This window comes from Anomaloglossus baeobatrachus, chromosome 3, assembly GCF_048569485.1.
Source record: "Anomaloglossus baeobatrachus isolate aAnoBae1 chromosome 3, aAnoBae1.hap1, whole genome shotgun sequence".
Lineage (NCBI taxonomy): Eukaryota > Metazoa > Chordata > Amphibia > Anura > Aromobatidae > Anomaloglossus > Anomaloglossus baeobatrachus.
In genome coordinates, this window is record NC_134355.1 from 428,935,604 (window position 1) to 428,963,376 (window position 27,773).

The 27,773-nt window shown below is 51.2% G+C and overlaps 1 protein-coding gene across 2 annotated transcripts in view; it reads right to left on the reverse strand.

Moving 5' to 3' along the window:
* LOC142296590 (cytochrome P450 2J2-like) overlaps nucleotides 1-27,773 on the reverse strand; it is a 399,973-nt gene that overhangs the window by 166,559 nt on the left and 205,641 nt on the right. For both annotated transcript variants that reach the window (XR_012751655.1, XM_075340382.1), the window contains one exon: nucleotides 17,308-17,468. Coding sequence is in view for 1 of the 2 variants with exons in the window: in XM_075340382.1 (XP_075196497.1) it covers nucleotides 17,308-17,468 (161 nt within the window). In the remaining variant the exon portion in view is untranslated. The remainder of the gene's footprint in view (nucleotides 1-17,307; nucleotides 17,469-27,773) is intronic.

Sequence of the window (27,773 nt, forward strand, 5' to 3'; positions counted from 1 at the left end):
TTCCGCTTGCATGGCTTTCCATCACACATCGTGTCCGACAGAGGAACTCAGTTCACCTCCCGCTTCTGGAGGGCGCTCTGCAAACATCTGGGAGTGACTCTGGACTTTTCTTCTGCCTACCATCCTCAGTCTAATGGCCAAGTGGAGAGGGTCAATCAAATCTTGACCTCCTTCTTACATCACTATGTCAACGCCCATCACGACGACTGGTCCACGCTTCGTCCTTGGGCTGAATTCTCCCATAACCACCACATCAGTGAGTCGTCCTCCAGCTCTTCCTTCCATGTTGTTTACGGACTTCAGCCCTCCGTCCCATTGCCTGTATCCCCTTCTTCGGATGTCCCTGCTGCTGATACTGTAGCCCGTGACTTCGCTACCATTTGGGACTCTGTCAAGGCGTCCCTTGGGCGTGCTTCCCTGCGGATGAAGAGACACGCAGACAAGAGACGTCTGGACCCTCCGTGTTTCTCTCCTGGAGATCTAGTCTGGCTTGCTTCCAAGTACGTCCGATTGAAGATACCATCCTACAAGCTGGGTCCTCGCTACATCGGGCCGTTTAAAGTCCTCAACAAGATCAATGAGGTCTCCTACAAGCTACAGCTCCCGGCCACGATGAGGATACCCAATTCCTTCCACGTCTCCCTGCTCAAGCCGGTTGTCCTTGGTCCCTTCTCCGCTGCTGCCAGTTCGGCTCCTCCTCCTATTGCCGATGACGACATCTATGCGGTAAGGGATATCGTGGCCATGAAGACCGTACGGGGTCGACAGTTCTTCCTGGTGGACTGGGCAGGGTATGGTCCTGAGGATAGGTCCTGGGAGCCCCGGGAGAATGTGGGTACTCCGCTGATCCGTGCCTTCCTGTCCCGGTTGTGGGGAGGGGGGCGTGGGGGGGGGGTACTGTCACGCTCCTCGGGTCCCCTGCGCTGCCCTCCGGCTCACCTGTCACGCTCCCCGGCTCCCCTGCCTCGCTTCCCAGTTCCTTGGTCCGGTCACCGCCGCTCCCCGCTCTCCAGCATCCATTGCCGGCGCGTCCCCGGCGTCCTGGCCCCCGCTCCAGGCGCCCGTCGGCTTCTCAGCCCCAGCCCGTCCCTGCTGCTTCCTCCTCGCAGCTTCCTGCTCTGGCTTCTGGCACTCGGGCCGCGCGCATGCGCATTAGGGCGCGCGCGCGGTCATTGACCCTTTCCTAAAGGGCCAGCGTCCATTAACAGGAAATGATGCAAACAGGTACAGGGTATAAAGGGGTTTAATGTCCAAGGGGGCGGGGCCTGATCTTCGTGTTTCTTAAGCTAGGAGTCAGGTCTCCTGGTGTCTCTATGATATACTCACCTATCTCTCTTGTAGAGCCGTGCCTGCCTCGCCATCCGGTCCTGCCGAATCCCGAACCCCGAACGCTGTCCATCTGCCATCCTGACAGTCTGTACCATCTCGGATCCCTGCGGTGACCCGTCATCTCGCTCCAAAGGTTCCGGACCCCGCCTGACATCTTCTCGGCTTCCGAACCTGAGCTGCGTCACCCGGACTACCATCAGTGACTCCGTGGTCCCAGGGACTTCTCCGTTATACTCGTATGCACGGACTGTTCTGCTGCCTATAGTGCTTCAGCTACCGGACCCCTTACCACCATCTAGGAGTTCGGCCCAGTGGATCCACCTCCTGGGTCTGCCCGTCCACCTGGCCCTGACAGCTACCTTCTGGAGGGAGCAGTGTACCCCGTGATCATTTACACGGACCACAAGAACCTGGAATACCTGCGGTCTGCTCAGTGACTGAACCCACGACAAGCCAGGTGGTCCTTGTTCTTTGCCAGGTTCGATTTTCAGCTCCATTTTCGGCCCTCGGATAAGAATGTGCGAGCAGATGCCTTGTCCAGGTCATTCGTGCCCATGGAACAGGAGGAGGAGACATCCCAGCCCATCATCTGCCCAAGGAAAATCATTCCGGTGGCCCCTGTCACCCTGGCCCAGATACCGCCCGGGAAGACCTATGTCTCTGAGACTGACAGACAAAAAGTGTTGCATTGGGGCCATGCCTCGAAAATAGCCGGCCATGCTGGTCAGAAGAGAACATGGAGTACAATTGTACATCACTACTGGGGCCATCCCTTCGCACGGAAGTCGCGTCTTTTGTCTCAGCCTGCTCCTCTTGTGCCCGGGACAAGACGCCCAAACACCTGCCATATGGTCGCCTTCTGCCTCTGCCAATTCCCTCCGTTCCGTGGCAACACATTGCAATGGACTTTATTACAGACTTGCCCTTGTCCGCCGGACACACAGTCATATGGGTCGTGGTGGATCGGTTCTCCAAAATGGCTCATTTCGTCCCTATGGCTGGACTGCCCTCTGCCCAGGAACTCGCTGACGCCTACATACAGCACATCTTCTGGTCGCATGGCTTTCCATCACACATTGTGTCCGACAGAGGGACTCAGTTCACCTCCCGCTTCTGGAGGGCTCTCTGCAAACATCTGGGAGTGGCTCTGGACTTTTCTTCAGCCTACCATCCTCAGTCGAATGGCCAAGTGGAACGAGTCAATCAGATCCTGACCTCCTTCTTGCGTCACTACGTTAATACCCATCACGATGACTGGTCCATGCTTCTTCCTTGGGCTGAATTCTCCCATAACCACCACGTCAGTGAGTCCTCCTCCAGCTCTCCCTTCCATGTCGTTTACGGACTTCAGCCTTCCGTCCCATTACCTGTATCTTCTTCCTCGGATGTCCCTGCTGCTGATGCTGTAGTCCGTGACTTTACAACAATTTGGGACTCTGTCAAGACGTCCCTTGGACGTGCTTCCCTGCGGATGAAGAGACACGCAGACAAGAGGCGTCTGGATCCTCCGTGTTTCTCTCCAGGAGATCTGGTCTGGCTTGCTTCCAAATACGTCCGATTGAAGCTACCATCATACAAGCTGGGTCCTCGCTACATTGGGCCGTTTAAAGTCATCAGCAAAATAAATGAGGTCTCCTACAAGCTGCAGCTCCCGGCCACGATGAGGATACCCAACTCCTTCCATGTCTCCCTGCTCAAGCCGGTTGTCCTTGGTCCCTTCTCCGCTGCTGCCAGTTCTGCTCCTCCTCCTATTGCTGATGATGACATCTATGCGGTAAGGGACCGACAGTTCTTCCTGGTGGACTGGGCTGGGTATGGTCCTGAGGATAGGTCCTGGGAACCCCGGGAGAATGTGGATACTCCCCTGATACGTGCCTTCCTGTCCTGGTTGCGGGGAGGGGGGCGTGGGGGAGGGGGTACTATCACGCTCACCGGCTCCCCTGCCATGCTTCCCGGCCCCCCTGCCATGCTCACCGGCTCCCCTGCCACGCTTCCCCGCTCTCAGGTCATGCTCCGTCACTCCCGTGCCATGTTTCCCGGTCCCCCGCTCCACAGCCTCCATGCCCCATCACCTGCGGTCTCCAGGCAGCCCGGTCCCTGCTCCCGGCGCCCATCGGCAACGCTGAGCCAGCCCGGCACTCTAGCCTCCTGTGCACCGCTCCCTGCTCTGGCTTCTGGCACCCGGGCCTCGCGCATGCGCATTAGGGCGCGCGCGCGGTCATTGACCCTCTCAAACAGGATATTGAGGAATCAGGTACAGGGTATATAGGGGGATCCTTTCCAAGTGGGCGGGGCCTGTTCTTCGTGTTTGCTAAGCTAGGAGTCAGGTCTCCTTGTGTCTTGTGCCATACTTACCTATCTCTCTTGTAGAGTCGCTCCTGTCTCGCCAACCGGTCCTGACGATTCCTGAACCCCGAACGGTGACTGTCTGCCATCCCGTCAGTCCCTACCATCTCCGATCCCTGGATCCGCGTGGTGACCCACCTCCTCGCTTCGTTGGTTCCGGATTCTGCCTGACGTCATCTCGGCCTCCGAACCTGAGCTCCGTCACCCGGACTACCTTCAGAGACTCCGTGGTCCCAGGGACTTCTTCACTCCACTCCTCTGAACGGACTATCCTGCTACCCGTAGTGCTCCGGCTACCGGGCACCTTGCCCTCGGTAAGGTGTTCAGCCCAGTGGATCCACCTCCTGGGCCTGCCCGTCCACCTGGTCCTAACAATATACACACACATTATATATATATATATATATATATATATATATATATATATATATATATATATAATGTCGCGGGCGGAGGAGGGGACGCTGCGCTCTCCCACTGCTCGGGTCCGGCTGCTGCTGCCGCTGCTCTGTGGTGGCTCGAGCGGGGGGCCGGATCCCGGGGACTCGAGCGGCGTTCCTCGCCCGTGAGTGAAAAGGGGATTTTATTGGATGGTGGGGATTTGGTGATTGTCCGTGACGCCACCCACGGTTGTGGTGAAGTTGGTGACACCACCGCTGCTCTGGATGGGGATCCCGGGAGCAGTGACAGGGAGCAGCTTTGATGTTAGTTCTCCCCTCCGTGGGTAGGGGGGTTGGTTGTCCCGGGGCCCGGTGATGGGGTAGGGATGGATGGCAGGCGGGTTACGGGGCCTGGTGAGGTGCAGGGTCGCGGGGGCAGCGCTGTGCCGCACGGCACGGTGGTACTCACTCAGCCAATGATCAGGACACAGTTCTCGGTAAAACACACGACTGGATGGACGGGTCCCACAGACGGCTGCGGTGTTGTTTCTCCCGGCAGGTTGATGGTGACTGCCTTTCCCTGCACCTATGTACTGTAAACGGTTCCAATGGGTTCCCACTGGTAAGCCGCTCCCCAGCTTGGATGTGGGTCGGAGGAGCCCCTTTTGCCCGCAGGCTCTGGCCCTGGGAACCTCAGCCTTGGCGGTGGCTGTGTTTCCCTCTCACGGTTGGACTGTTGCCTTCTGTCGGGACTTGGCTGCTGGGAAACCCAGGAGGTTCCCTTCGCTGATGGATTTGGCAAATTCACGGCGACTCCTAGCCTTGCCGGGGTCCGTAAGCCCCTGCCAGATGGTGCTGACTTCTCTTTGTGTACCGGTCCGGTACCGCCGGGCCACCGCCCGTCCACGGTCTTTACGGTAGACTCTGAAAGGCCACTCCTGCAGACGGTCACCACCGTCTGCCAGCCTTGCTGATCTGTCCGGGCCACACACCCGGACCAACTTCAGTCTGCTCCACTACCACTTTCCTTCCTTTCACTTTCCACTCTCAAACTCATCTGTCTGCTTTTCCCGCCTCATGGACTGTGAACTCCTCGGTGCGCGGGGCCAACCGCCTGGCCCACCCCCCTGGTGTAGACATCAGCCCCTGGAGGAAGGCAACAAGGGTTTTTGTCTGACTTCGGTGTGCCTGACCGGGAGTGTGGGGTGTGTGGGTGTTGTTCTCTATGGCCCCTGGCTTGTCCAGGGCGCCACATTTATATATATATATATATATATATATATATATAAAATGTGTATATATTGTGAGATGCCGAGGGGAGAAGTACTAGAGAACAGGTATGTTTCCCCCCGGTTCATTTCATATGTCTCCATGTATTGATTGTGGAGCGGTCGGCCCATGCAAATGGGCTGGGAAAAGCTGGGAAAGTTATATCTGGCTCAGCAATAAGTTAGTCACTGAAGCCTGTTTATTTCAGTGTAATTTTGGGCTCGGTTTTTCCTGGGGCAATCAGTAGGAATGGCAGTGGGACTGGGACTGGTTGTTCCCTTCTCCACATTCAATCCAGGTTTTGATTCCTCACTGAATCACCTGAAATAATCAGGAGGCATTTCAGAACAGAGAGACTGCTGAGGAGAGATACAGGCTCATGGCTGCTGGGACTCAATACCTCCGCTTGCTGTGGTGAGGAAATGATACAGTAAGAGAATACTGTTTTGTTTGTTACATAGGTTTATTTTGTAGTTAGCATTCTGTTGTTAGTTAGTGGCCAGACGGCCTTAGACATTTATTTTCCTGTTTTTGCATGTGTAACACTGAGAGATAAGTGTACACAATAAACACGGCAGTGGCCGTATCTGTTTGGAACCTGCCAGTCTGCTGCTGTCATCTGTGAATCCATAGCCACTCACTTGGACCAAAGCAAAGATCCCAGCTGAGCTATATTCCCTGTCTCACAAATGGTGTCTCGAATGCGGGCATTAGTGGCTATTGGACTGTGGCTGCAGATAAACCGTTCTATGGGCATTGTCTCTTGTTAATGTCCTGGCTGAAAGCTCCTATGCTGCTGAAGAGCCAAGAGACCAGCAATATGGAGGAGCTGCTGAAACAGTTGGTGCAGGCCAAGATTAACCAACAACAGACCAATGCCCAGCTACAACAGGCCAATGTCCAGCAACAACAGACCAATGCCCAGCTACAACAGACCAGTGCCCGGCAACAACAGACCAATACTTACCTCCAGAAGGCGCTGGAGCAGCAGCACACCCCACACCCCGGCTAGGCACATCAAAGTCAGACAAAAATCCTTGTTGCCTCCCTCCAGGGGCTGATGTCCACACCAGGGTGTGGAGCCAGGCAGTTGGCCCCACCCACCGAGGAGTTCACAGTCCTGGAGGCGGGAAAAGGAAGTCAGAGTAGTAAAGAGTAGTTGGAGAGTTGAAGAGTGAAGTGGTAGTGGAGCAGACTGACCGTGTCCGGGTGCGTGGCCCGGGCACATACAGCAAGGTTAGCAGACGGTGGTGACCGTCTGCAGGAGGGGCTGATTGACGTGAACCGTAAGGACCAGGGACGGGCGGTGGCCCGCCGGTACCGGATCGGGGAGCGAAGAGAAGCCAGCACCATTCGGCAGGGCCTACGGACCCCGACCAGGCTTGGAGTTTCCGTAAAACCGGTCAAATCCGTTAGCAAAGGGAACCTCCGGGGTTTCCCAGCAGTCAAGACCCGATTGAAGGCAACCGCTCAAACCGTGAAGGGAAATACAGTCACCGCCAAGGCTACAGTTCCCAGGGCCAGAGCCTGCGGGCAAAAGGGGCTCCCTCAGCATCCATCCAAGCTGGGGAGCGGGTTACCGGTGGGAAGCCATCAGAACCGAGAACATAACACAGGTGCAGGGAAAGGCAGTCACCGCCAACCTACCGGGGGAAGAACCCCCGCAGCCGTCTGTGGGACCCGTCCATCCAGCCATTTGTTTTACCGGAGACTTTGGATTCATCATTGAGTGAGTACCACCGTGCCGTGCGGCACCGCGCTGCCCCCGTGACCCTGCACCTCACCAGGCCCCGTAACCCACCTGTCATTCCTCCCCCACCGGGCCCCGGGAAAACCAACCCCCCTACCAACGGAGGGGAAAAACAACATCTAAGCTGCTACCTGTCACCGCTCCCGGGATCCCCGTCCAGAGCAGCGGTGGTGTCACAACCTCACCACAACCGTGGGTGACGTCACGGACAATAAATCCCCGAAACCATTCCCCTTTTCACTCACGGGCGAGGAGCGCCACTCGAGTCCCCGGATCTGGCCCACCGCTCGAGCCACCGAGCAGCAAGCGAAGCAGCAGCAGTGCCGGACCCGAGCGTGGTGAGCGCAGCGTCCCCTCCCTGCCTGCGACACACCAAATGCAACAAGAGCAGTTAAATGCAATAAAGGAGGCCTTGGTTCGGCAGCCGCGAGACGCGGAGGACCGTGCACAAAGCCCTGCCAGTGCGCAGAAAGCCGTACAAAAGACTTTACTTAAAATGACTGCTGATGATGATGTGGAAGCAGTGTTTGAACGTATTGCAGAACTTGAGCATTTACCGGTGAACAAATGGGCTGAAGTGGTCGCTCCATTCCTGATCGGAGATCCGCAAAAGGCATATAATGATCTAAGTGGAGCTGATGCTATGGACTATAGTAAACTAAAAGGCGAAATCCTGGCAAGGCTGGGAGTAAACCCATATGTACGGGCACAGAGGGTACATCTATGGACTTTTGTGGCACATCAGCCAGCTCGTTCACAAATGCATGACCTCATCCATCTGGTGAAAAAATGGCTGCAACCAGAAACTTTGACGCCCGCACAGATGGTGGAACGTGTTGTCCTAGACAAGTACCTGCGATCCTTACTGGCTAAGATCCAGAGGTGGGTCGGACAGGGTGACCCAACTAGCGCTGACCAGTTGGTGAATATGGTCGAGCGTTACAGCGCTTCTGAAAGCATACTCTAGGGGACGCTTTCACCTTGCTGGGGTTCTAGGAAATCGCCTGAAAGTCCTGCTAGAACTACTCCTTTTCCAAAAGAAGAAAATGTTGCAATTAGAGGTAGCAGGTCCACAAAGGACTATGTTAGCGGTGTGATTTCTCAGCAAGTCAACAGGCCCAGACTGAGGTCCCCAACTGGGAGGCAAGGGCCTATACAGTGTTGGCGATGTCGTGGGCTTGGCCACGTAGCTGCTAACTGCCCATTAACTACAGAGCTTATGGACTGTAACACTACAAGGTGTCTGTCATTATATGTACAGTCAGTCCGTGCTGCGGAGATCCTCACGGGAAATGAACAATATGTGTGTTGCATTGAGGTCAACGGCTATTGTGTGAATGCCATCTCAGACTCTGGCAGTCAAGTAACCTTGGTACATGCTAGCTTGGTGGACCCTGGAGTAATAACAGGTTCAACTGTGAGCATTAGTTTCATACATGGCGATACTAAAAACTACCCCACAGCCTGGGTAACTCTTGCCACGCCCTTGGGGGCCAAAAGACATCAGGCGGTGATCGTAAAGACTATGTTGCATAGTGTAATCCTGGGGAGAGACTTTCCCTTATTCTGGGACTTGTGGAACGTTAAACAGCGTGAACACCCCGGTTGAAGAAAAACTGGTGAACGATACCCTGGGGTTAGCTCCTGAGCCACTGGAGCAAGATGATGGGGGACCCACCACAGGGGTAGCTCCAGAATCTGTAGACTCTCCTCTGGATGTGTTTGCAGGTGAGACGGACACGCTAGAGGATGTTATAGAGATGCCAGGTCTTGAGGTGGCCTGTGATAATATCGGGACCGCTCAACACCAAGATCCTACTTTAACAAGGGCATGGGAAAATGTGAAGGTCTCTGAGGGAAACCCAGTGTACCCAGGGGCTCAAAATGAGTTTTCACATGTGGCAGTGCAACAGGGCATGCTGTACCACATTGACAAGATGCGAGGAGTGGTGGTGTAACAGCTAGTGATACCCAAATCCTTTCATCAGGTGGTTTTAGACCTGGCACATAAATATCCCTTGGGGGGCCACCTGGCTGGAGAAAAGACAAAAGACCGTATTCTGCAACGTTTCTTTTGGCCGGGTCTGGTGGGAGATGTAACTCAGTACTGTCAGTCCTGTCCTACATGCCAGTTGACTGCGCCTATGACACATTTTAGAAGCCCCCTGGTACCCTTGCCAATAATAGAGGTGCCCTTTGAGAGGATAGCAATGGATATAGTCGGTCCATTAGTTAAATCTGCCAGGGGTCATCAATACATTTTGGTGGTACTGGATTACGCCACCCGTTATCCGGAGGCTGTACCCTTATGGAATGCCAATGTAAAAGCAATTTTAAAGGAGCTTTTTAACATGTTTTCTCGCACAGGCATTCCGAAAGAGATACTTACGGATCAGGGGACCCCCTTTATGTCTCATAGACTCAAAGAACTATGTAAATTACTAAAAATCTCCCATCTGCGTACCTCAGTGTATCACCCTGAGATGGACGGTCTGGTCGAGCGCTTTAATAAAACCCTAAAGGGGATGTTGAAAAGGGTGGTGGATAAGGACAGGAGGGATTGGGATACTCTCCTGCCATATCTCTTGTTTGCCATACGAGAGGTACCCCAATCCTCCACGGGCTTTTCACCTTTTGAATTGGTCTATGGGCGGTGTCCCAGAGGCCTGTTGGATATTGCCAAGGAGACTTGGGAGCAAGAGGTGACTCCTTACCGCAGTGTAATTAAACATATAACACTCATGCAGGACAGAATTGCGGCAGTTATGCCAATAGTCAAAGAATGTTTGGAGCGCGCACAACACGCCCAAAGCAGGGTGTACAACCGGTAGGCTAAAACACGAGTTTTTCAACCCGGGGATTGGGTGTTAGTCTTGGTACCTACTGTAGAAAAATAAATTTCTTGCAAAATTGCAGGGGCCATACGGGGTGCTGGAAAGAATAGGTGAAGTGAATTATAAGGTACACCAACCAGACAAGAGAAAACCCCCAACAAATCTACCACGTAAACTTGCTTAAGTCCTGGCGGGACAGAGAGAGTCTGGTAGTGGAAACTACCCTTGGGTCTCGAGTGGCACCAACATCTGAGGTAAGTGACCCCCAGATAGTACCACCAGAGGTGGGTATTGCAGAAACGTTGTTCAAGACCCAAATACAAGAAACCAAGGAGTTCGTACAGAGAAATGCAGATATTTTTTCAGAATTACCTGTCCGTACTCACCTAATTAAACACGACATTGTCACCGACCCTCAGACACGAGTACGGTTAAAACCGTATCGAATTCCTGAGGCTCGGAGACAAGCCATTGCCCAGGAAGTAAAGAATATGCTGGCACTCGGGGTTATTGAGGAGTCCCGGAGTGAGCGGGCTAGTCCTATCGTGCTGGTGCCCAAGCCCGATGGGACTATTCGGTTTTGTAACAATTTTCGCAAGTTAAATGAGGTATCGAAATTCGATGCCTACCCCATGCCAAGAGTTGATGAACTTATAGAGAGACTAGGTTCAGCTAGATACATATCCACTATTGACTTAACAAAAGGTTATTGGCAGATTCCCCTCACTGACACTGCCAAAGAGAAAACTGCCTTTGTTACGCCACAGGGACTGTTCCAGTACTGGGATATGCCATTTGGTTTGCATGGAGCCCCAGCCACCTTCCAACGACTAATGGATATTTTCCTAAAACCCCATGTCCAGTATGCATCCGCATATTTGGACGATATAATTATTTTTAGTGATAACTGGGAAACTCATTTGCCAAAGGTGCAAGCTGTCTTGGACTCTCTAAGGGCTGCCGGGTTGACTGCCAATCCCAAGAAGTGTACATTGGGGTTGGAAGAAGCTCGCTATCTGGGATACATCATTGGTAGGGGAGCTATAAAACCTCAGGCTAACAAAGTGGACGCCATTCAGAATTGGCCACAACCGGTCACCAAAAGACAGGTCAGAGCCTTTTTGGGGTTGTTGGTTATTACCGGCGGTTCATCAAAAATTTTGCTACCATCGCAGCCCCACTCACGGATCTTACCAAGGGGTCGACCTCTGTCTCAATAAAGTGGAACGCAGAAGCAGAGGACACCTTTCAATGGTTGAAAAAGGCTTTATGTGACCAACCAGTGTTGGTTACCCCAAACTTTAAACGGAAGTTTATTGTTCAAAACGATGCCTCTGGTGTTGGCCTCGGCGCGGTGTTTTCACAATAAGTGAACGGCGAGGAACACCCAGTGGGCTATCTAAGCAGAAAACTTACGGAGGCAGAACAAAATTTATAGTGTGGTTGAGCGAGAAGCCTTAGCTGTGAAATGGGCCCTGGACATCCTGCGCTATTATTTACTAGGACGCCGATTTAGGCTAGTGACGGACCATTCACCCCTGACATGGATGTCCCAGGCAAAAGAGGGCAATGCGCAGGTGACACGCTGGTTCTTGGCGTTACAAATTTTTAAAGTTTCAGTGGAGCACAGAGCAGGCACGGTGCATGGGAACGCAGACGCGTTGTCTAGAACGCACTGCTTGGTGAGTCATTGTGTCTGACCCCCACGGGCTCGAACAGAGGGGGGGGTGTGTGAGATGCCGAGGGGAGAAGTACTAGAGAACAGGTATGTTTCCCCTCGGTTCATTTCATATGTCTCCATGTATTGATTGTGGAGCGGTCGGCCGATGCAAATTGGCTGGGAAAAGCTGGGAAAGTTATATCTGGCTCAGCAATAAGTTAGTCACTGAAGCCTGTTTATTTCAGTGTAATTTTGGGCTCGGTTTTTCCTGGAGCAATCAGTAGGAATGTCAGTGGGACTGGTTACTCCCTTCTCCACATTCAATCCATGGTTTTGATTCCTCACTGGATCAGCTGAAATAATCAGGAGGCATTTCAGAACAGAGAGACTGCTGAGGAGAGGTACAGGCTCATGGCTGCTGGGACTCAATACCTCCGCTTGCTGTGGTGACGAACTGACATAGTAAGAGAATACTGTTTTGTTTGTTACATAGGTTTATTTTGTAGTTAGCATTCTGTTGTTAGTTAGTGGCCAGACGGCCTAAAGCGGGCTTTACACGCTACGACATCGCTAATGCGGAGTCGTTGGGGTCACGGAATTCGTGACGCACATCCGGCCGCATTAGCGATGCCGTTGCGTGTGACATCGATTAGCGATTTTGCATCGTTGCAAAACAGTGAAAAATCGCTAATCGGCGACACGGGGGTCCATTCCCAATTATCGTTACTTCAGCAGTAACGAGGTTGTTCCTCGTTCCTGCGGCGTCACACATCGCTGCGTGTGACGCCGCAGGAGCGAGGAACGTCTCCCTACCTGCCTCCCGGCCGCTATGCGGAAGGAAGGAGGTGGGCGGGATGTTACGTCCCGCTCATCTCCGCCCCTCCGCTGCGATTGGGCGGCGGTTCAGTGACGTCGCTGTGACGCCGCACGGACCGCCCCCTTAGAAAGGAGGCGGTTCGCCGGTCACAGCGACGTCGCCGGACAGGTAAGTATGTGTGACGGCTCTGGGCGATGTTGTGCGCCACGGGCAGCGATATGCCCGTGTCGCGCAACAGATGGGGGCGGGTACGCACACTAGCGATATCGGGACCGATATCGCAGTGTGTAAAGTAGCCTTTAGACATTTATTTTCCTGTTTTTGCATGTGTAACACTGAGAGATAAGTGTACACAATAAACACGGCAGTGGCCGTATCTGTTTGGAACCTGCCAGTCTGCCGCTGTCATCTGTGAATCCATAGCCACTCGCTTGGACCAAAGCAAAGATCCCAGCTGAGCTATATTCCCTGTCTCACAATATATATATATACATATATAAATACATATACATATAATCTCTTTGCACATTTTAACACATTAAAAACCATTAATTTCAGTGCTGTGCGTTTTTTTCCGGTACGTGTCACATGGATGGCACATGGTCGGCACACACAGATAGCGTACATGCGGCTGGCCACATGGATGATCAAAATGAAGTGTGCCATATGAGAAGGCCGCCTTATGAAGCAAATGAAGTCACTTTGGCATCTGTTCCAGTGTTATCCATTTTTTTAGAAATGCACACAAATGTGGTCATCCACACTTCTGTGCTAAAAACAACACTTTAAGTGATGAGATCCCCGCTCAATCTGGAGCAGAAGCCAGATGGAGTCCCAAACTACTCCATAGGTCTCATTATAATGGTTGGTTTCATTGGGAATCTGAATAGCTTGTTTTTGGTAGATTTAGACAAAAACCCTTAAGGCCCCGTCACACGCTATGATATATCTAACGATATGTCAGCGGGGTCACGGAGTTTGTGATGCACATCCGGCATCGTTAGAGATGTCGTAGCGTGTGACATCTCCGAACGACTGTTAACGAGCAAAAATACTCACCTTATCGTTGCTCGTTGACACGTCGTTCATTTTCATAATGTCGTTCCTCCTTCTGTGCGCTGGTTGTTCATCGTTCCCGAGGCAGCACACATCGCTACGTGTCACATCCCGGGAACAACGAACACAGCTTACCTGCGTCCCGCCGGCAATGCGGAAGGAAGGAGGTGGGCGGGATGTTACGTCCTGCTCATCTCCGCTCCTCCGCTTCTATTGGCCGGCCACTGTGTGACGTCGCTGTGATGCCGAACCTCCCTCCCCCTTCAGGAAGAGGATGTTTGCCACCCACAGCGACGTCGTTAGGGAGGTAAGTCCGTGTGACAGGGGGTTAACGACATTGTGCGCCACGGGCAACTGATTGCCCGTGACGCACAAACTACAGGGGCGGGTGCAATCGCTCATGCGATCGCACGACATATCTGAGCGTGTGACGAGGCCTTAAGGCTGGAGTCACACTTGTGTGTGTGACTCACATGAGGATGATGTGCAGTGAGCCCTGTGCTGTGAAATCCTCCTCCCAGTGCAGTGAACCCTCCACCCAGTGCTGTCTGTGCCCTTCTAGTGCTGTCCATGCCACCCAGTACTGTCTGTACTCGGCGGTACTGTCTGTGCCCCAGCCCCTCCTGTGATTATATACGCCCCAATTCTCCTGTATTGTATATGCACCAGCCTCTTCTGTTATGTATATGCCCCTAGTGTGTCCTGTCTTGTATATACCCCCAGCCCCTCCTGTGATGTATATATGCCTTCAGTCCTTCCTGTGATGTATACATGCCCCCAGCCCCTCCTGAGATGCATATATGCCCCGAGGCCCTCTTGAGATGCATATATGCCCCCAGCCCCTCTTGAGATGCATATATGCCCCCAGCCCCTCTTGAGATGCATATATGCCCCCATCCCCTCCTGTGATGCATATATGCCCCAGCCTCTCTACTGATGTATATGTCCCCAGCCCCTCCTGTGATGTATATATGCCCCAGCCCCTCCTTTGATGTTTGTGCTCCCACGTCTCCTATGTGATGTATATGATTTACCAATCTGTTGACTGCGCTCCAGACCAAGACAAACTTGGAAAAGCAGTTGTGAGAAGCAACATGATCCATATCACTGAACACCACAGCCGCACCAAAGAGAAGCAGCTCCAACCACCACAGTAGGACTGTAGCGGTTAGATAATTAATTGTTTTACCAAATATATTAGCGTGATTTTCAAGCTGATAATTTTTTGGGGCCCCCGAAGGTTGGTAGAAATTTCTAAATGATCCCCGGCAGAATAAAGGTTCCCCAACCCTGCCTTGCAAAGTAATTTTCCTCCTATTGAAGGCCCTGGATTCCCCTTTTATTGCACTTAAAGTATGATGCCAACAAAAGTCCCCCACAAACACTGAATGATATCTCCACAGTGAATTCCTCCACTGTACTCTCCACATGCACAATATGATGACCCTACTTTACCACTCTCAACTACCCCAGCAAGGTATTGTGGTCCCAACGCGGTATGATCCACAACTGTGACTTGCACATAGTCAGTCATGCAGTATGATTGACCCCACAAAAACCTTCACACTGTATAATTGCTTGCATACAGTATAATGGCCCTCAAAAAGACTTCCATAAATTATAAAGGCTCCCTTATAGCCTTCCAAATATTATAATGTTTCACACAAAGACCTCAAAATAGTAAATTGGCCTCCACATATTATATTGGCCCTCGCATAGCCTTGTATATAGTATAATTGGCCTCACATAGTCCTCCCTATAGTATAATGTACCACCCATAGTCCTCCATGTAGTATAATTGGCCACACATAGTCCTCCATGAAGTATTATGCACCCGCATAGTCCTCCATGTAGTAAAATGCACATCATAGTCCTCCATATAGTAAAAAGCACGCTATAGTCCTCCATATAATAAAATGCGTACCTTAATCCTCCATATAGTATAATGCACCCTATAGTCCTCCATATAATAAAATGCACCCCATAGTACTCCATATATTATAATGCACCCTCATAGTCCTCTACATATTATAATACACCCCCATACCACTTGATATAGTATAATACACCTCCATGGCCCTCAATATAATATAATGACCCACATAGTCCGCCATATAATATTATGGACACCCCATAGTCCATCATATAGCATAATATACCATCCGTAGTCCTCCATATATTATAATGCACCCCCATAGTCTTCCATATAATATAATGCACCTCCATAGTCCTCCATCTATTAAAATACACAGGATAGTCCTCCATATAATGAATCTGTCTCGGGCGGTGGGGCGCTGCGCTCACCACGCTCGGGTCCGGCGCTGCTGCTGCTCGGTGGCTCGAGCGGTGGGCCGGATCCGGGGACTCGAGCGGCGCTCCTCGCCCGTGAGTGAAAGGGCGTGGTTTGGTTTGGGGATTTTGTCCGTGACGCCACCCACGGTTGTGGTGAGGTTGGGACACCACCGCTGCTCTGGACGGGGATCCCGGGAGCGATGACAGGGAGCAGCCGAGATGTTTCTCTCCCCTCCGTGGGTAGGGGGGTTTTGGTGGTCCCAGGGCCCAGTGATGGTGACTAACAGGTGGATGGCGGGGTTTGTGGAGGTGCAGGGTCGCGGGGGCAGCGCAGTGCCAGGCGGCACGGTAGTACTCACTCAGCCAATGACGCAGACGGAGTCTCTGATAAAACAAATGGCTGGATGCACCTGTCCCGCAGCCGGCTGCGATGGTCACTCCCGTTAGGTTGGCAGTGACTGTCTCTCCCTGCACCTGTAATCTGTCTTCGGCTCCGATGGCTTCCCACCGGTAACCCGCTCCCCAGCGGTGTATTTGCCAGAGGAGCCCTTTTTGCCTGCAGGCTCTGGCCCTGGGAACTCTAGCTGTGGCGGTAGCTGTATTTCCCTTCACGGTTGAGCGGTTGCCTTCAGTCGAGTCTTTGCTGCTGAGAAACCCCGGAGGTTCCCGTCACTGACGGATTTGACCGGTTTAGCGGCGACTCCAAGCCTGGTCGGGGTCCGTAGGCCCTGCCGAATGGTGCTGGCTTCTCTTCGCTCCCCGGTTCGGTACCGGCGGGCCACCGCCCGTCCCCGGTCGTTACGGTTGTGCGTCAATCGGCCTCGCCTGCAGACGGTCACCACCGTCTGCCAACCTTGCTCTTGAGTGCCCGGGCCACGTACCCGGACACCGTCAGTCTGCTCTTGCTCCGTCACTACTACTTCACGCTCCTCCACTTCCACTCTCCCTCTCTCAACTCCCTTCCTTTCCCGCCTCCAGGACTGTGTGCTCCTCGGTGGGTGGAGCCAACCGCCTGGCCCCGTCCCACCTGGTGTGAACATCAGCCCCTGGAGGGAGGCAACAAGGATTTGTGTGTGTGACTGATGTGCCTAACCGGAGTGTGGGGTGTGTTGTTGTAGTACCTGTGACGTCCTGGCTTGTCCAGGGCGCCACAAATCCATAGTCCTCTATATATTATAATGCAGCCATAGTCCTTTATATATTAAAATGCACCCCATAGTCCTCCATATATCATAATGCACCCATAGTTCTTCATATATTATAATGCACCCCATAGTTCTCTATATATTATAATGCACACCCATAGTCCTCTATATATTATAATGCGTGATGTTGACACAGTTGAAAGTGTGATTCCAGCAAGGGGGAAGGGGGTCCAGTGCCAGCGCTGGCACTGGGCCCCCTGACTTTTGGGCCCGATAGTGGTCCATGGTCTGCCGACATTGGTAGTACACCATTGGTCCTCCAAATGATAATGAACAAAAACACTCAGGGTTTCTCGACATTTTGCACTTTTGGCTTGAAAAGGCAAAACTTATTCCATATTTTAAAACTGTATGAAAGAAGCTGCTTACCTGACCACAGTGAGTACCACCAAAATCAACAACTACATTAGTAGCATCAATAAGACGATGGAAGACTTCATCTCTCAGAGAGTAAGTATGGCCAAAATTCACAGCAGACATCACATTGCCAACCGCATTCATAATACAGCGATTTGGATCAGTGGCTCTTCCTAAAGGAACAGGTTAATAAGAAGGTGAATGGTATACATGGCATTAAAAAAAACAGTTAAAAGAAAAACAAAGGAAATCATCAATAAATAAGAAGTTTCATAATAATAGTAATAATAATCATAACAATATGTGTGTCATTGTTTAACTTCAGATCAACTGTATAATTTTCTATAAAAAAAATTACTGTAGTTTTAGCAAACTTTTCATCAATCAATAGTACTGGAAATTAGAGATGAACGAACATGTCAGAAAAAGGTTCACCAAATTCAAATTCGGTTTTCCCATTTGGATTTGTGTTCAGATGACAAAGCACTTTACAGAAAAATTGGCAAAGTTTGGTTTTGTTCAGTAACTGTTCACTGTTGCACTAAAGTTCTGGGATTGTTACACCTAATGCATGTGGCATTCCTGGGTGCCTGAAGGCTGCTATTTTTAGGCTGCGGGGGCCCAATAACCATGGGTCTTGCCAGCCTGAGAATACCAAACCCAAGTTGTCAGGGTTTATCATGACTGGGTATCAAAATTGGGAGGGACCAAATGCTGTTTTTTAAAATTATTTATTTAAATGTAAAAGAAAAAAAAAGCCGCATGCGGTTTCTCTTATTTTGATACACAGCCAAGATAAGCACTCGGCTGGGGGCTGCATCCTGTAGCCGTATGCTTTATGGGTGGGTATCATAATTTGGGGAAACTGAACGCCAATTTGTTTTGTTTTTTTTTTATTTAGTTTTATAGCACGATATAGACCGCAAACAGGGTCTGTGATCACAAGCGGTCACAAAGGCTGGGGGTGCCTCTTACTGCAAGCAATCACAGATGCCGGTGGGCGGGGAAAGCAGGGTATATTATGAGACTAATGAGTGGCCCCAGAAATAGAATGAGCTGCCATGGAAGCAGTGTGGCAGCCGCACCGGAGACTCGGTAAGTATAGCGTGCCTGCTTCAATCTCCCTTTTCCTTCTACCACCATTTTTAAGAGCTGAATTCTGGTCCACATAGACCAGCGTCCAGCCAGATACCCGGATCAATTCTGGTCCGGAACCAGGATTTTTTTTTCTTTAGACCTGCTCTCCCATAGTATCTGTGAGTCTACCAATAAACTATTTTGTTTAAAATAGTGTGAGACAAAAATGTGCAAATACAGCACTAAAGCATCCAAAAAAGGCATGCTTTTTATGTGTTTTTAGCACAAGGTGCGTTTTTTGGTATGACAACAAAAACTGCAGCGTGCAGACATATGTATCACCCCAGGGCTATGGGGTACTCGGTCCCGGGTCGTATATGTACAGGGATGCTGTGTCACGGTTGTGTAACAGACGATGCCCAATTCAGTGACCCTGGGGGTTGATTTTTAAAGGGATTATATACAGGGGAGATTAAAGAGTTTATATTGTGACGCCACTTGCGGGTTGCGGTTATGATGATGGAACTGCTGTGCACAGTCTTTTACCACTTGGACTGATGGTGATGCCAGCATGGATGATAGGCCCCCCGCAAGTAGGGCAGAAAGAAGGGAGACCACACGATTGGGATGCAGTGCAACCGTTGTTTACTCACAGCGGTGTTGATGATGATGCACTGAGGACGGCTGATTTTGACCACTGGTGCCTTTTGTTCCAGTGCCGGTGTGGTAACCTGGTGGCTTCTTTCTCAGGCACCTCTCATTGGTTGGTGGAACCCCGTGGCTTGGAGCATCTGGGGGTCCCCTACTGTCTGTCGGCAGTCTCTGGTCCATACGGCAGGCAGTGTGAATCTTGTAGGGTCGGTGTTATGTTCTGGTCCCTGGCTCTATCTTTACTGCTGGTGCCCCCGGATTCTTGGGTCAGTGAGGTCCTTGATGGTCCCCTCACTGTGCAGGTATATGTCAGGTAGCCTGAAGCGTTCACCTGACCTAGGGCCCTGTGCCCCGTCGGTGCTCTGGTTCCAGGATCACCTGGCTGTACCCTCCCTGGCAACCACTCTCCTACGCCACCTAGGTCACTGCTACACGACTGTCACTACCAGACTCCTTGTCTTTCTGTGTGTCCCCTCCCACCTGGTTGTCGTCTAGTGGACTGGACTGGCTCCACCCCTGGGTAGCCATTGAGTCCTGGACTAGTCAGTCACCCATGATTGGGAGAGGGAAACTGGGGATATTTATGTGTTTTGATGTAACTGGTCTCCAGGTCCCTGGTAGGATGCAGTACCTAGTAGTGCCCTGATGGGTTCAGGGGTGCTACACATACTCTAAGTGTCCTTAACATAAGTGGCTATGGGTAACCTCTTTGTTGATGGTACATACGGTAGCTTGTTTATCTAAACACTGCACTGATAGACTTTTTAGGCTTTTTAAACATTAATAGATATAACAATTATATTTTTTGTAATCAAGCAGACCATTCTGTTGGTGCCTTCAAATTCAGCAGAACAACTGAAATTTCTTGCGCTTGGGCCTAACAGGATCACAGATGACACCTAAAGTAACTACTTGTCATCTGTAATCCAAGCCAAATCCGGTTGAACTATGCATTTAATAAATCAGGAATGCAGGGGACTTAATGGCACCCATCCATTTGGGAGTCACGGTCTGTTCTATCAACTTTGTATGTTAGTTTCTGTGGCTACCTTGATAACCAAACGATGGCTAACATAGAATCCTTTATCAATTGCTCTCTCCAACTCAGTGAGGAGTGATGAAAAATAACACTGCATCTTTTTGTTCCTAGTCCTTTGCAGGGTCCCAATCCTGCATTGGTGTGTTGCGTAAAACCTGGAGGTAGATCAACAATGAAATGCTATACAGCAGCATTTTGTTCCCAATTATGCGCAGCAACCTACTGGGAGATTTCCCACCAGTAAATACACAACAGTTTATAAAGATTTTTCATTTTTAATTCATGACAAAAAGATTATTTTGGGGGGCAGATCAGCAAAAAAAAACCCAGCAGACCTAGAGAAGTTATATTTTCTTACAAGCACATCCCACAGATAGCCCAATGGTATCAACACCATTTTTTAAACAATGTGAAGCAGTAGGTATTGACCTATATATAATGTTCTGTAATAAAAGCAATGGGAAAAATATTGGCACCCCAACAGACCTAGATTGGTGGGGAAAGATTGGTGACATTATTCAGAGGTGTATCTAGGCTTTCTGGCACCCGGGGCAAGACTTCAGTTTGGCACCCACTCATGTGACTAATCATTCATATGTGATTTGCACACTCACAGTCACGTGATGACGAGCTGCTCTTAATAATTTAATTCTCTCAATGTTCAAAGAGAAACATAAGAAGAAAAGCCAGTTATCACATGCGTGAACATTTTCCAACCATTGAAATGCACGAAGTGTGTCAAAACGCAACCAAAATGTTTAGCTGTGCATTTGCATTGCATTTTAGTTGCATTTTGGATCTGTTCTTGTCAAAAAAATGCAGGTTTCTCTGTCTCTCTCTTTCTCTCTGTCGGTCTCTCTCTCTCTCTCGGTCTCGATCTCTCTATCGGTCTTTCCCTCACCCCCTCTCTCCTCTCTTCTTTATACTCACCGATCACCGGCGCGGCTGTCACGCTGCTCCCGCAGCCTCTCCTGCTTCTAAAAGTGCCAGTCGCTCATTAGGCTCATCTCATATTCACTGCTTCCTCCACCCACCAGCGCCTATAATTGGTTGCAGTCATACGCGCCCCCACGCTGAGTGACAGCTGTCTTACTGCAACCAATCACAGCCGCCGGTGGGCGGGTCTATATCGTGCAGTACAATAAATAAATAAATAATTTTAAAAACCCGGCGTGCAGCCCCCCTTCAATTTTCATACGCAGCCAAGATAAAGCCACATAGCTGAGGGCTGGTATTCTCAGACTGGGGAGTCCCACGTTATTGGGAACCCCAAGCCTAAAAATATCAGCCAGCATTAGATGCGACAGTCCAAGGACTTTACCAGGCTCATCTCAAATGCCCTGGTGCGGTGGCAATTGGGGTAATAAGGAGTTAATGGCAGCCCATAACTGCCACTAAGTCCTAGCTTAGTGATGGCAGGCATCAATGAGACATCCCCATCAGTAAATTGTAAGTGAAAGTAAATAAACATGAACACTGAAAAATCCTTTATTTGAAATAAAAGACAAAAAAACACCCTCTTTCACCACTTTATTAACCCCAACACAACCTTTCAGGTCCGACGTAATGCACACGAGGTCCCACGACGCTTCCAGCACTGCTACAGCTGACACTCACAGCGAGCAGCTATAGAGCATCTGCATTCTCATGTAACTTCCCAGGCCTGTGCTCCACATGGAAGGCGAAGTCTTGAAGGGCTAGAAACCACCTGGTCACCCTAGCATTCTTTCCCTGTCTACTTCTCAACCATGTCAGTGGCGCATAATCAGACACTAGCCTGAATTTACGGCCTAGCAGGTAGTATTTTAGAAAGTCCACTGCCCACCTAATGGCCAGGCATTCCTTTTCCACAATGGCATAGTTTTTCTCACAAGAGGAGCGTTTCCTACTCAGGTAAAGCACTGGATGCTCCTCGCCATTTATTTCCTGCGACAGCACAGCTCCCAACCCGACCTCCGAAGCATCAGTCTGAAGCACAAACTCCTTTGTAAAGTCAGGTGCCACCAGGACTGGCTGCCGACACAGAGCAGACTTCAAGTCCTGGAACACCACCTCCGCCTCAAAGATCCAATTGGCCACCAATGGCTTCGCAGCCCTGAGGAGATCAGTCAGTGGAGCAGCCCTCATAGCAAACTTCGGTACAAACCGGCGGTAGTATCCGACGATTCCCAGAAATGCCCTAAACTGCTTTTTAGAGAGTGGTCGTGGCCAATTCTGGATCGCTTCCACTTTGTTCACTTGTGGCTTGATTAGGCCCCTACCGACAACATAGCCCAGGTACCTGGTAAACCCCGCCTTCCTTAATGCATCCAGTACCGCCTGGACCCTCTGTAGATGTGTGGCGCCCTGGACTAGCCAGGTCGTCACAGGTACTACAACACACACCCCTACCCTGAGACAGGCACATCAGCCAGACACAAAATCCTCCCTCCTTTGGCTGATGTCCACACCAGGTGGGGTGGAGCCAGGCGGTTGGCCCCACCCACTGAGGAGTTCACAGTCCTGGAGTCGGGAGGAGGAGAGTAGAGAGGAGTTAGGGAAGTGAAGGAGTGAAGTAGTAGCGAAGGAGTAAACTGACCGTGTTCGGGTGTGTGGCCCGGGCACTAAGAGCAAGGTTGGCAGACGGTGGTGGTCGTCTGCAGGAGAGGCTGATCAACGCGCAACCGTAGGACCGGGGACGGGCGGTGGCCTGCCGGTACCGAACTGGGGAGGGAATTGAAGCCAGCACACTCAGGCAGGGCCTACGGACCCCAACCAGGCTTGGAGTCGCCATTAGAGGTCAAATCCATCAGTGACAGGAACCCCAGGGGTTTCCGAACAGCCAAGACCCGATTGAAGGCAACCGTCCGACCAGCAAAAGGAAATACAGCTACCGCCACAGCTAGAGTTCCAAGGGCCAGAGGCTGCGGGCAAAAGGGCTCCTCCGGCATATATATATACGCTGGGGAGCGGGTTACTGGTGGGAATCCATCGGGACCGAACATACACAAAGGTGCAGGGAAAGGCAGCCACCACCAACCGTCCAGGAGAAGTCACAGCAGCCGGCTGCGGGACCCGTCCATCCAGCCGTTTGGTTTACCAGAGACTTTGCGTACATTTGTGGCTGAATGAGTACAACCGTGCCGTCCGGCACCGCGCTGCGCAGTCCAGGCGACCCTGCACCTTGCCAACCCTGCCTCCCCGTCACGTCACCGGGCCCTGGGACCACCAACCCCTACCCACGGAGGGGGGAAACAACATCCCACCTGCTCCCTACCATCGCTCCCGGGATCCCCGTCACCAGCAGCGGTGGTGTCCAACCTCACCACAACCCGTGGGTGGCGTCACGGACCAAATCCCCAAACCAAACTACCCCCTTTCACTCACGGGCAAGGAGCGCCGCTCGAGTCTCCGGATCCGGCCATCGCAGCAGCGCCGGACCCGAGCGTTAGCGAGCGCAGCGCAGCGGCATCTTCCCCCTGCCCGCGACAGATGACTCCCCCAATCTGGGGTGAAGATCACAATATCATCCAGATAAGCTGCAGCGTACTTCTGATGAGAAGCTAGGATCCGGTTCATGGCCCTCTGGAAGGTGGCTGGGGCTCCCTGCAACCCAAACAGCATCCTGGTGTACTGGAAACATCCTTCAGGTGTAGAGAAAGCCGTCTTCTCCTTGGTTGCTTGAGACATGGGTATTTGCCAATATCCTTTTGTCAGGTCAAGGGTGGTAATATACCTGGCTGGCCCAAGCCATTCAATGAGCTCATTGACTCGAGGCATCGGATAAACGTCAAATTTTGAAACTTCATTTTACTTCCGGTAGTCATTGCAAAATCGCCATTCTCCATCCGGCTTTGGCACAAGGATGATAGGACTAGACCAGCCACTTCTTGATTCCTCAATCACGCCGAGGCTCAGCATCCTCTTCACCTCTTTTGAGATCACTTCTCGGCGGGCTTCGGGGATCCGGTACGGCTTCACATGTACTCTCACGTGTGGTTCCGTCAGAACTTCATGTTCCACAACCTGTGTACACCCCGGCAAGTCTGAAAAAGAGATCTCAATTTTGATAAAGCAACTCCCGACCCTGCTGCTTTTGGGCCCTTGACAGCGTCTCTGCCACTGTGACGTCCTCGATATCAGCGTCCACCTTGGCAGCTAGACATGGAGCTTCCACCGCTTCTCTATTTCGCCATGGCTTAATAAGATTAATATGGTACACCTGGTAGGGCTTCCGTCTACCCGGTTGGTGGATCTTATAATTCACCTGACATTTGGCCAGAAATTTACTTTCCACAGTAGGGATCAACACCAACACACGATCACCAGGGTTGAACTGTCTCACCTTGGCAGAGCGATTATATACTCTCTCCTGTGCCTCTTGAGCCCGGAGAAGACTCTCTTTCACGATGGGTATCACCTCAGCCATCCTCTCTTGCATCTGGGTCACATGCTCAATGATACTCCTATGGGGGGTAACCTCTGCTTCCCAGGTTTCTTTGGCTACGTCAAGCAACCCTCAGGGATGTTGACCATATAAAAGTTCAAAGGGAGAGAACCCGGTAGAGGATTGTGGAACTTCCCTGATAGAAAAGAGCAAGATGGAAGCAGGCAATCCCATCTCGGCCATCCTTCTCCACGACCTTCTTAACATGGACTTTAAGATCTTATTAAATCTCTCCACAAGGCCGTCTGTCTGCGGGTGATAGACTGAAATCTTCAGTTGTGTGATCCGCAGCACCTTACACAGTTCCCTCATGAGTTTCGATATAAAAGGGGTCCCTTAGTCTGTCAGGATCTCCTTTGGCAGTCCGGTCCGAGAGAAGATATGGACCAACTCCCTGGCTATATTCTTAGAGGAACAATTTTTCAATAGTACCGCCTCAGGGTATCGAGTCGCATAGTCCAGAACCACTAAGATATACTTGTGCCCTCTAGCGAATTTTTACCAGGGGGCCCACAAGATCCATGGCAATACGGTCAAACGGGACCTCTATTATAGGCAATGGCACAAGGGGACTTCGAAAATGTGAAACTGGTGCAGTTAGCTGGCAGATGGGACAGGATCTACAATAATTAAGAATCTCTCGATGACACCCTGGCCAGTAGAACCTCTAAAGAATCCGCTCCTGTGTTTTATCTACCCCCAGGTGACCACCCAGGGCATGAGAATGAGCCATGTCTAACACCCGGCGTCTAGAAGGCCCTGGTACCAATAGTTGCTCAATTATCTCACCTCTCGACTGGGTAACTCGATATAACAATTCCCCATTTACTGCAAAGTGGGGGAATCTGGTATCAGCCCCCGACTCTTGAGCAACCCCGTTTATAACAGTCACATTTTCAAATGCCCCTTTTAGCATCAGATCCCTCATTTGAACAGTCCCAAAGTTTCCGTCGGAAACGGCCAACTCCGGCATGTTAACCTCCTGGGACTCGGCCTCGTTCTCATCGCCCACCAACACACATAGGGGAAATTCATCCGCCTCCGACTGAAATGAAGTCTTATCATTGAGGGCTAACTGTCCTTTATCTGAGACACAGGGTTACACTTCTTTACGCCACAACTCCCAGAACAAAGCAAAGTCTCGCCCTATTATTACTGGGTGCAACAGATCTTTTACCACTCCAACCTCATGAGACGCCGACCCACAGGTTGTTTTATAGTCACAGTAGCCACAGGGTAGTCCTTGACATCCCCATGAATACATCGGACGCTCACCCTCTTCCCAGGAATCAGCTGGTGTGGAACTGTGTCCCTCACGAGGGTCACCAAACTCCCAGAGTCTAACAGTCCCACTATTCTGGTACCATTTATTTCTACAAGACATGCCTGTGGCCCCTCACTGGGTTGACTGTCCACACTGCAGGCTGGGTATGCATAAGGCTATGTGTCCACAGGAGAATGTAGCTGCGGATTTTTCTGCATCGAAATCCGCAGCTTTCCTGCAAAATCCGCACCTTTTCAAAGGTGCGGATTTACCGCGGAATTGCCGCGGATTTGATGCGGATTTTGGTGCGGATTTTTTTTCCCCAATTTTAAAGCCAAAATCCGGATGAAAATCCGCAACAATAATTGACATGTTGCAGATTTTTCCGGATCAAAATCCACACGAAATCCGCTGCGGAAAAATCCGCAGCGTGGGCACAGCATTTCCAAAATGTCATAGAAATGGCTGGGAAGTGCCTGAGCTGCAGATTTTCGGGAAATCCGTGGCTTTTCCGCGAGAAATCTGCGGCAAAATCCGCGCATTTTCCACAGCGTGGGCACATAGCCTTATAGGAAGAGCGCCGACCCATGCTGCAGTCCATCGGCTCGGTGGTCAAGGGACAACGGGCAGCAATGTGAACCGGTCCCTGGCACCTCCAATAGATAATATTACTGACTGGGGTTTTTTGCATGTCTCCTCTTGCCACTTGGGACCTTGGATCCCTCCCTCCTGTGGCTCTTGTATCTTTATTTTGGGTGTCGCTCACTGAAGAAACCCCCCAATAGGGAATTGGTAAGTCCCGTGGCTTCCCCCGGGAACTCTCTACCACCTGGTACCTCTCCAACAGTCCAACCAGGTCGTCACCATTCAAGGGGTTTCCCGGGGCAACCCAAGTCTGCACTTGCTTTGGAAGGGTGTGAATAAACCTGTCCATTACAACCCACTCCACCATCTGCGCTGGGGTGAAGGACTCTGGCTGCAACCATTTTTGTACCAGATGCAATAAATCAAACATTTGCGAGTGAGGGGTTTTGTCGCCATGATATGCCCACTGGTGGACCCGTTGTGCCCTAACAGTCATAGTCACACCCAGGTGTGACACAATTTCAGCCTTTAGTTTGTCATACTCCTTAGCGTCTTGTAAAGCAAGATCATAATAGGCCTTTTGTGGCTCTCCACTTAAATATGGTGTCAATAACTCTGCCCACTGCTTCGGCGGGAGTTTTTCTCATTCAGCAACTCTCTCAAACACAGTCAAGAAGGCCTCAACATCATCCCCCGGAGTCATCTTTTGCATAGCTCGCCTTACCGCCTTCCAGACATTAGCGTCATCATCTGGACTGGTCGCTCTGCCACGGATTACCTCTGCCGGGACGTCCATCTGCCGTTGCTGTTGCTCCCGATGTTGCTGCAGTTGCTGCTGAGCCAATTGCTGCTGCTGTATCAACAGCTTGTTCGTCTCCTGCTGGGCCAGCTGCTGTTGTTGTTGGGCCTGCACCAGGTGCTTAATCAGGTCCTCCATGGTGTTTGACCGTGTTCCCTAGCTCATGGCTGCCTTCACCCAGGACATCCAGCTCCTCTGTAGCAGGTATAAATGGCCCCGGGATTCCTGCCCGCATTCTCCACCACTTGTGGTAGAGCCACTCCCTCAGCAGTAGGAGATGGATGCAGGAACACCTCACGTGTCGATTTTCACCTGGTATATTATCATCAGCCACAATCCATTTACAAAAGACAAAGCTACTTCCTCCAGCACAGGAACATGCAGAGCAGAAATCCGAGTTTGTCCAGAGGCCTGGCTTTTACCTCTGGGACCACACACCGAGGTGGAGATATGGTGAACAGCCACCCCACCCATCTCTTTAGCTGTCCACAACAAACCCGGCCCAGGTAATACAAATTAACCCTCTCAGCACCTAATATGCTGGCGTACTACATCCGGGTTCACATCACTGATTGCAGTAGTCGCAGCGACACATATTTCCCCTCGTGCACATCACCAGTGATCACATCACATCTGT